The sequence below is a fragment of the Wasmannia auropunctata genome, unplaced genomic scaffold, assembly GCF_000956235.1.
Source record: "Wasmannia auropunctata unplaced genomic scaffold, wasmannia.A_1.0 LD334178.1, whole genome shotgun sequence".
Lineage (NCBI taxonomy): Eukaryota > Metazoa > Arthropoda > Insecta > Hymenoptera > Formicidae > Wasmannia > Wasmannia auropunctata.
The window spans coordinates 28,059-37,970 of NW_012028712.1; the positions used below are offsets into that span (position 1 = coordinate 28,059).

At 29.4% G+C, this 9,912-nt stretch overlaps 3 protein-coding genes and 1 long non-coding RNA gene across 5 annotated transcripts; 3 read left to right on the top strand and 1 right to left on the bottom strand.

Moving 5' to 3' along the window:
* The first annotated feature begins 168 nt into the window (after window positions 1-168).
* LOC105459605 lies at window positions 169-2,441 on the top strand. Its single transcript, XM_011705776.1, has 2 exons — window positions 169-555; window positions 766-2,441. The coding sequence occupies exon 2, from the start codon at window positions 779-781 to the stop codon at window positions 2,198-2,200; it is 1,422 nt and encodes a 473-aa protein (XP_011704078.1). The 5' UTR covers window positions 169-555; window positions 766-778; the 3' UTR covers window positions 2,201-2,441.
* Window positions 2,442-2,561: 120 nt separating this feature from the next.
* On the top strand, window positions 2,562-3,376 carry LOC105459607. 2 transcript variants are annotated; one of them, XR_975702.1, is made up of 3 exons: window positions 2,562-2,855; window positions 2,928-3,124; window positions 3,212-3,376. It is a non-coding gene; the product is annotated as an uncharacterized LOC105459607 (long non-coding RNA). The 2 variants fall into 2 exon arrangements; XR_975701.1 differs by lacking the exon at window positions 3,212-3,376 and having other exon boundaries at window positions 2,562-2,656; window positions 2,727-2,855; window positions 2,928-3,071.
* A 1,469-nt stretch (window positions 3,377-4,845) lies between these two features.
* Window positions 4,846-7,069, top strand: LOC105459608. Its single transcript, XM_011705777.1, has 4 exons — window positions 4,846-5,665; window positions 5,767-5,954; window positions 6,040-6,298; window positions 6,905-7,069. Exons 1-4 carry the CDS (start codon window positions 5,459-5,461, stop codon window positions 7,031-7,033), a joined length of 783 nt encoding a protein of 260 aa, XP_011704079.1. The 5' UTR covers window positions 4,846-5,458; the 3' UTR covers window positions 7,034-7,069.
* A 605-nt stretch (window positions 7,070-7,674) lies between these two features.
* Window positions 7,675-9,541, bottom strand: LOC105459609 (the record flags this gene model as incomplete). Its single annotated transcript, XM_011705778.1, has 2 exons — window positions 7,675-9,179; window positions 9,270-9,541. Coding segments are annotated over 2 exons (1,698 nt in total), but the record flags the coding sequence as incomplete, so codon positions are not given.
* Window positions 9,542-9,912: the final 371 nt, after the last annotated feature.

Below are 9,912 nucleotides of genomic sequence, written 5' to 3' on the forward strand. Positions count from 1 at the left end.
TATTCACACATTGAATTTATTGATTTACTGTATCGAATCCATATTACTTATCTGTTTTATTACTTGTGAGGCACTTTTCTCAATTCGGTCCTGGATTTAACATGATGGATGCTCACGTGATCCGGAAAAGGAGATCAAAGGTGCCGACACGAAGTGGACCTACTGGTTATACTGTGATACCTGCGCGAAGACTCAATTTTTCACTGAGTGGACCTACTGGTTATATTGTGGTTATACTGTGTCTCAACTGCTAGTGTGATTACGGCTTAACAGAGAATGCCTCATATATATATACAAACACATATATGTGATGTATTCCGTTTCACGTATAATGCGCATAATATATTTTTTATCCTTATTGTTCACTGAATGTTAAACAAGGATAAAATAATACATCATGCACATCATGTGCGAAACGGAGCACAGTTTTGGATTGGATCACGTTTGCGACGTGCGATACGACCAATACTTTCACACATATCATATCACTTCGATTTGACGTGCATGCTGAACGCGTGATAAGAGAAAAAATTGTTGAAAAATTGTAAATGAGCCGTAAGTATTATTATATTTATATTTATTAAATTATTATCTAATACAATTTTAATAAAATTTATTTATTAGAAAAAATGGTTTCGATGCGCAACTTATTATTTCTTTATATTTATAGAAAATATAATGTATTCCTAACCTATACATAGTTATTTTCTTAATTAAATAATTTTTTCAGTAAGATATAATTATGTTTATTCTAATTTTTTCTAGAATTAGTTTCAAAATGCCGAAAGAGAAAAGATTAAGAAATTACATGCAGAATATAGATCAAAGGATCAAAATAATAAATACCAAAACAGCATTGGCATCTACATCACAGCAATTTAATATTCCAAAAAGTACTTTACATTCTAAGTTTAATAATATATCTTCTCTGAATGGCAAACCTGGACCGCCCTCTATTTTATCCGAAGAAGAAGAAAATTTTATAAAACGATGGATTTTCTTTTGTTATAATCGAGGATTTCCAGTGAAAAAAGATCAACTTTTGGACTGTGTGCAAGAATATATAATCAAATTAAATAAGAAAAATCCTTTCACAAATAATAGACCAGGACGAAGTTGGTACAATGGTTTTTGTCTACGACATCCAGAACTTGCAACAAAAATGGCCCAGAATCTATCAAAATATCGTGCTGATGTAACAGAGGAAAAATTACGTGAATGGTTTAATAATGAACTCAAAACTTTCTTAGAGCAAAAAGAGCTTATTGATATTGAGCCTTCTCGAGTATTTAGTCTTGATGAAAGTGCATTTTTTTTGTCTCCAAAAACAGATCATGTTTTAGTAAGAAAAGGTTCCAAATCCATGTATAAAATAGCAGACAGGGATGAAAATGAGAGTCTAACTGTCTTGCTCACAATGAATGCCGCTGGAATTATGGCACCTCCGATGATTTTGTTCTGGTATCAGAAGCCATCCGATAATGTTATCAGTAAAATTCCTCAAGATTGGAGTGTCGGAACGACAGAAAAAGGATGGATGACCAGTGAATCTTTCTGTGAATATATAACCAACGTTTTCCATCCTTGGCTTGTAAAAAATGCTATTCAATTTCCAGTATTACTTTATATAAATAGCCATTCGCCACACATTACACCATCATTGTTTACATTCTGTCTTGAGAACAAAATAGAGTTAATCTCTCTTTTTCCAAATGCAACACATATATTGCAGCCACTGGATGCAGTATTTAATTCATTGAAACAATCTTGGAAATCTAAAAATGATCAATGGAAAATTCACACTGCTTCACGTTTGAAAAAAGAAGATTTTGCACAACTTCTTGAAAAAGCAATTGAAAATATAAACTTAACTGAAATTGTGAAAAAAGGATTTAGAACTTGTGGACTGCTACCTTTTTGTTCAGATGCTGTTAATTATAGCATTTTAAATAAGAATAAACGAATGAAATTATATGAGTCTACGGACGAATGTATCGAATCAGCTGAACATTGTGCTAATCAGAAAGAAGATGAATATAAAAAATTTCTTGAGATGTTTGAAGAACAATTGAGCAAGAAAGTATTACGAGATTTTCAAAATGCTGCTTTTAATAATATTACCGTCAGTGACATAAGAAATCATGGATTATTTAATATGTGGTTAAAAATAAAAAAACAATGCGGTAATTTAGAAAGTTAATTTAGACAATTTTTTTCTCAAAAAAATATTTAACAAATTATATTTATTTTTTATTATATTTTTTACAGCATTATGATTAAATCTTTTTTCAATTTCAGTTATAGTTTAACAACAATTAGACTAATAATTCTTATAATAATTTTATAAAATGTATAAGTTACAAGTTCTTTTTTCATAGATTTCTGAATGGCTTTAAATGTACTTAATTGTATACAGGAAAATAAAATGATATTCACAAGAATCTTCAAATAAACAAATAATTTTTATTATAAATAATAAAAATATCTTGACTTTTATGCAAGAAAATGAGATACATTTTTTACAATATTCATCAGCTATAAATATAGTAAATGATTGTGAAAATGTTTAATTTGAACAAAATAATGAAAATATTGTCAAACAATAAACTATAAATATAATAAAGAATAATATTACCTATGCCAATGTTTTTCATGGGTAAGTTTTTTATAAGAAACATTACTTATTTAGTAAATTATCTTTATAAATAATTAAATTATTTTTCTAGAGAATTAAAATGTACGTGATTATTCATTGTGATGACAACAATGTTCATGATATAAACGATAACAATCGTCATAATATGAATTATTTTAGAAATATGAATATGAATCTGCAATTAAGGTTTCTTAATTATGTATGTTACATTATAATATAACAGTTTATTCTTATATTATCTATATATATTGTATTTATATAAAAATTTTAGACAAAAATCAGACGAGATTTAAGAAGCAGAATTCTACCATTATTTAAAAATACGTTTTTAACCGAAATCTATAAAGGACAAAAAAAATTTCCAAAGAAAAAATTCCTGTAATGTTGCAATTTCTATTAAGTGACAAAAGTATTAGTGAAAGGCTATCACAAATATTTGACACATTTTTCTTTCTTTTTTATTTGAATGTAAGCTTTTTATACCTTGAGCTGGCTAACAAATTTTTAGTGTTTAACAATTAACTTTAAAGTTTTTTTTTATTGTATCTGTTACAGACCGTTGTTACATCGAACAGTTTTTTGGTTACACAACAATATTTTTTAAACTTTCATTTTCATTCGCACTCAATACTTTCTCGCCACTGAACGACGAATTTATATATGTTATTTTAATTTGGTGATCAACTTCAATTTTTGTTATACATATTTTGAACTTCAAGAAAATTGTGTCACATATGTATATAGTTTGATATTACCTTTCTGTTTTTTTTTTTATAATGTTTCTGTTTATTTTTTATTAATTACTTAATTGGAATTTATGATTTAATTTCAATACCTTCTCAATTATATTAAATTTATCAGCTGATGAAGACTGAAGTAGAAACGTCATATTTTTTTATCGCTTATATTAAAACAAATTTATTACAACTTTTTATTTTGTTCGTCTCTTTTAATTCCCTTCTGTCTCTTTTACTTAGCTTGACTTTTAATTGTTGGTAAGAATATTATAATATAAGAAATTCCAGAAAAAAAGGGAGACACAAAATAAAGGAAAAGAATTAAGCACAATATATGGTTGTGGTTAATTGAATATGATCAAACAACACTCTTTTAAAACTCAACATGCTTGCACATTCCACACATATATTATCGACATATAGAGTTGGGAAAACGTACGTTATCTTAAAACAAGCAACACGTTATCGTTACCGTTATTTTTTGTAAAAAGTAACTCGTTATCGCTATCGTTATTGATTTTTAAAAAATTACGCATTATCATTATATACTAGCTGTTACTTGAAATGTAATAACGCATTATTTATTTTTTTAAGTTAACGTATATTTTCCCAACCCTGTAATAATATATGTATGGAATGTGCAAGCACGTTTTAAAATAAATGAATATCATTATATTCGTAATACTAAAATAAGTTTAATTAGATTTTAAATTTTTATTATTTAATATGATTTATCATTAAATGTAATAATAAATATTAAAACAAATGAAACTCATCTTTAAACTAGTCTGTATATAAAGCAATTGTATTTCTTTGTATTACTTATTGTTATAGAAAAATTAGATGAAATTTATTTATAATTGTTTATTAAACATTTAATATCGTTATTAAAAGTGCATTCCAATATTTACTGTAGTACTAAAAATCTATGATATACATGTAATGTAAATATATAGATTTTCAATACTGATAGTGACTACCGGAATGTAGCCTAACAAATTGTATACAAAATAATTTAAAAAAAATTAATTAAAAATATATTATAAAATAAGAAAGTAAAAAGATAAAATAAATTAATTAGTAACAACAAATTCGTTAGCGTACTGTAAAAATGTAACGACGTTAATATTACCGTTACAGATAGAAAAAAACAACAATCATTATTGGAAAAAAGTAACAAAAACGGTAACAGTCTCAAATACAAAAAGTTCAAAAAGAACTTGCAATCAGTCATGTATACATGTCATCAATAATTCAAAAAAAGAATTATATTCGTATATTCAATCGTATGTCATCAATTCTGAGTTCATTTTTAGATGCAAAAAGAATAATTCTTTTTCTAAAAATTCTGAAAAAGAATTCTTTTTGCACTTAAAAATAAACTCAGAATTGATGACATACGATTGAATATACGAATGAATTATTTTTTTTAACTCAGCTCTGTGCCATCTGGAGGCGTTACAAGTAACGTGTTACTTTTCAATTAACTCAGTCTGCATATTAAATATATAAAATAACGATAAAAGTAACGATTATATATATTCATTACCGTTGTCCAAAAACTGTAACTAATGCGTTACATACTACTGTTACAAACAAGAAAATGTAACATTGTTACTCATACTCATTCAGAAAAAATTAATTTTAACGTAACGACGTTGCAAAAGTAACGTGTTATTTCTGAATTATATGACAACAATCCATCATTTCATTAAAAAAAAAATTTCATGTGAAAAATTGACTTTTTCAAAATTTTATTTTATCGTAATTATTTGTCTAAATTACATCACTTTTGTCAGAAATATTTTTTGCCTGTCAGAATCAGTTTTTGAGATATTAGATTGGACTGCACGTTTAAAATAAGACATCCTGTATATGTTAAACGTTACCATAGTAAAATATATATATAATTTATCGCATAGATACCCTTTATATTGAATAGGCCTATAGGGGCTATAGATAGTTGATAGATAAACAACGTAAATCTTTCGGGACAAAATTGTATGTACGCACTTATATAGGTACATACGTATAAGCTTTCGAAAGTTATAAAATCGAGTGGATCATGCGGCTAATCTCGATTGATACAGATTTCGAATATGTAATACAAAAGTCGGAACCGCAAAAAATATGCTTTGGTTCCGGACAGTCGCGCGATACTTCTCGGAAAGGTATGAGTTCCTTCATGAGGTACTATACCGCGGAAGATTATTCCAACATAGGACCCGGTTCTTACGACGTTTTGAAATCTTTCAACGCCATTAAAACCAGGGTATACAAATTACTTTTATATCAGATTATCATTTTAATATTATAGTTTTAAGTGCATAAATTTAAGTTACGTTCGCCTACATGACTTCTGTCGATATATAGCCGTGCTGTTATAGTATTAGCAAAAGGGGTTACAGCGGTCTTGCACGATTTGCCCAACCTGTCGCTTACACAAAAGATTATACATCATCCGATTATGTTTCTGCTGTTCCTGAGCACATTAAAGCGCAGAAATATCCGTTCATGTCCACCAGCAAGAGAAGAATCTTCGATATTAACAAAAATCCAGGGTTATACTTTAAAGTGTTTTGCGTATTATATATATAATAGCGAAATATTTCACGAAAAGTAAAGATATAATATCAATCGCTTTAGGCCCGGAACATACAATGTTCTTAAGGATCAGATAAAAGGTATTACGTTTGAACATAGTTTTGGTGGTAAAGTTAAAATGCAACTCGGTGTCGATTTCAAGTGTTGCAATCGCAACACAAATATTTGCAAGATGTGCGGCAAAACACCAACTGAAGATTACTGGCATTTAAATAATAAAATCTTCTTATGTAAAAGTTGCATGACAAGAGAATTTCAAGAACAAACGAAATTTAAAAAGAAGAAACTTGAATTATTTCGTGTAAGCTTTTTTAAATATTATATTAGTTATTTATAGTTATTTAATTGCTCCCCTTCTTTCTCTCTTTCTCTGAACATGTGCGTGTGCGCGCGCGCGCGCGTGTGTGTCCACACAAAATAATAAAAAATTTCTAACAATTTGTCAGCAAATTCGAAAATATATTGCGGCAAATTGATGTCAACTATACTCAGATTAAGCGGCTCGTTCACGCTGTTTTATCGCAAGATATAATTTCATTTTGCAAAGTTATATTCTACTTAGTTATTCTACTAGTAAAGTTATTCTACTAGCAAATTCAATTTAGAATATTATAACAAAAATATAACAATAAAAAACAATGATCGCTAATTATTGTCAGCAGAAACTGACAATAGAATTTACCATTTAAGCGATACATCGCCATTTAAATCATTATAAAATGGTAGGTTTTGCTCAGTTTTTACAATCAATCAGCTGTCTTATTGTTACATTTTTGCTAGCACTTTGTTGACAAAATAGATACTTTGCAAAATATCTTGACATTTTAAGTATCTGAATATTATATGTAATATATGTTACATATATATGTAGACAGAAAAATAGAAATGATTAATTATATGATTTCAGAAAATAAGAACATGCTCAAATATTCACATTCATGAAGGCACGAATGCAAAGATATGGCTGATGCCTCCCGCTGCAATCAAACAATGGACAAGAAGAGAAACATATCTCTCAGCTTACTTGAAAGATTAAAACAGATTCCATAATATATAATTTTTCAATTTTAAATACATGATTTTTTTATTCAATACTATTCCCCTGCCATTCTCCTTTACATGAAAAAAATTGTTATACAGATTGATTTTATTTTATTCATAATATTTATACATTGCATTTTTGTAAATTTTATATTTAGGCACTATATATACAAAGATTATATAAAAATATGCGTACATTATATATGTATAGTAAATATTTCAAATAATATATATAGTAGTTTCGTTAAATATCCGGAATAATAAAATTCCCGACACATCAATATTTATCTTACATATATATTATTACGTATACACGGTTATCAGTCAACAGAATTTCGAGTTAGTTCGGAATGAGATTATATTTTCTTCAATGAAAAAAGTATACATTTTATAATAAATAAACTTTAAATATTAATATATTAATTAAAATAAGCACCAGTTTATTTAAATATATTTTAGTTTCAAATAGTTAAAATGTTCATTACATTAAATATAAAGTTCTCAAACGGAAAATATAAAATTTTTTCAATGAAAAACTGATTAAATTATTTTTAATAATAACATTAATATTCATTTTCGCTCAGAATTTTCACCAGCTTGGTATAATTGTAAAAAAACCTGTGCCATATCATAAAAACAATGTACTTATAAATATATATAGTTCTTTTTAATCCTAATCTAATTTATTACAAATCTCGTAAATATTCAAGAGTATTTAGCTGTCTGCTGATATATCTTGGGTATCATTTTGCCAATTTGCTACTACCGACGTCTTGACTTCTTCCACGGGATTTCCACCCTCGGGCGCTTGTCTCGACACTCCAGGAACAGATAATTCAGACGCGGAATAATCCTTCGCTTCAACCCTGACTTGCTGTAACGACGACTTGTCGAATGACACAACAGCGGTCGATTCCGTGTTATTATCTGACGTTAAATCATTCTCGCTAGATTTATAGATGACGGTCATATCAATACTACTGTCGACATTTTCCGACACGTCCGAAGATGTCAAGCCGAAAAATTCCTTTTTCTTATCACACTCTAAAATAATCGTCCTATCTTTCGATTGCGCATCATTTTGAAGTAGAATATTGTTCTCTCTCAAAAAATTGATATTACTGTTGTGCACTGCTATGTCAAAGCTTCTCGTGTATCGATTATCTAGTTGCTCCACGGCTTCTCCTTCCGGCGATACGGCAGCTGCAACTTGCAAATCTGGTATCAAATGCTGATACAAAAGCGGATTAAATATATTATCCAGATCCATGTGACGTACGTTAGAAGTTATCAAATAAGTCGTCAATTCGTCACAATTCGTGCTGTCGTTATTTTCCTCTGCGACCAGTTCTTCGCGTATCACCGTCGATATTCTATTAGGAGGCGATTCGACGGAAATGCTTTCCTCAACGGTCGTTTTAGAGGTGATGAAATTTGTGTAAGAGTGCGCAAGTTGCTCCTCATCAGTCTGAGTGAGCACCGTGCAGGTGTTAACGTTACGACCGTTTTTGTTCTTGTCTTGTGAGTTACTTCTATGCTCTCGGTCTCGTAAACTCGCGAATAACTCTAGAATGTTTTTTCTTATCGGTACGGCCGTTTCTGCGGACGATTTGGGCGGCAGGTCCAAAGAGAGCTTATCGAGCAGATGATTTATATGTGTTTTGGTACCTCGCACGGGATATTCCGTATTATTGTCCGATAAATAATTAAACGTCGATCTATTTTGATACTGATTGTGATAATAATCAGGATGTTGACTCAAACGTATATTAGAGCTTGAACAATATCCAGTGTCGGTCGCTTCGGAACTTACAGCCTTACTTTTGTTGGACGTTGATTCAAAATGCAGATTGCAATTGCTTACGGAAGAGGTTTGCTTCTCGTTACTTATGATGTTTTGATCGTTCGGTATCTCATATTGCTTCGACATTTGTGATGTCTCATTGTCAGAACATTCAGAAACTGCGGATTGTGGATAATGTGCAATCTCAATGTTTCTATCGTTAGTATTTTCATTGTCAACGTTCGGCTCAATTACGTCAAAATCATTGTCAAATTCATCTTCAAAAGCTGTGCTTGTGACATCGCGTAGACGTGACTGCAGACGTTGCGTGATCTCGTCTAATTCAGTTAATTTTTGCCTATAACATACGTCAATCAAAATTAAATCTGTGCGAAAAGTAGCAAAATTATCACGAATAAAATAATTATAAAAATTTTGAATTACTCACTTTAGGGACGACGATAAGAAAGACATAGAAACGTCTTCTAAATTATGACCTACATCTGTATTTGATTTATAATCATTTTGTACATGTTTGTCATTATTTTGACTTGCGTGTGATAATGTTTGATGCGCACCATTTAACTCTGCATCAACGTAAGGTGCGTACAGAGGTGGCCAGTTTGTCTGTGATAAATTGTTGCTTCTTGATAAAATAGTAGCGTTAGTTGGTACAAGTTTTCCTAATGATGACACATTATCCAAAGGCGTTATATTTATCTGAAATAAAAAATAATAATTTTGTATATACATATGTATGGTGTGTAGGGTAAAGGAAGTGCGATTGTTTTTTTTATTAAGAGATCACACCATCCTTGAGACAAAATAATACCTAAATTTGGAATTTTTTTGGGTAAATAGGTGACTTTACTTAAAAGCTGCTTAGAGGACATTTTACATATATAAGAAACTAAAAACAAAATTTTTATTTTTTATGTACAAAATAGTGACTTTCTGTTTTTTCAAATCGGTGATTCAACAGGATTCCAGACACGCGGTTTGATCTTGAAAACACAAAAAATTTTTATTATCTACATATTAAAGACTAGAGAAGTACGTAAGGGTTTTTTAAAATATAGATCGGAAGAGCA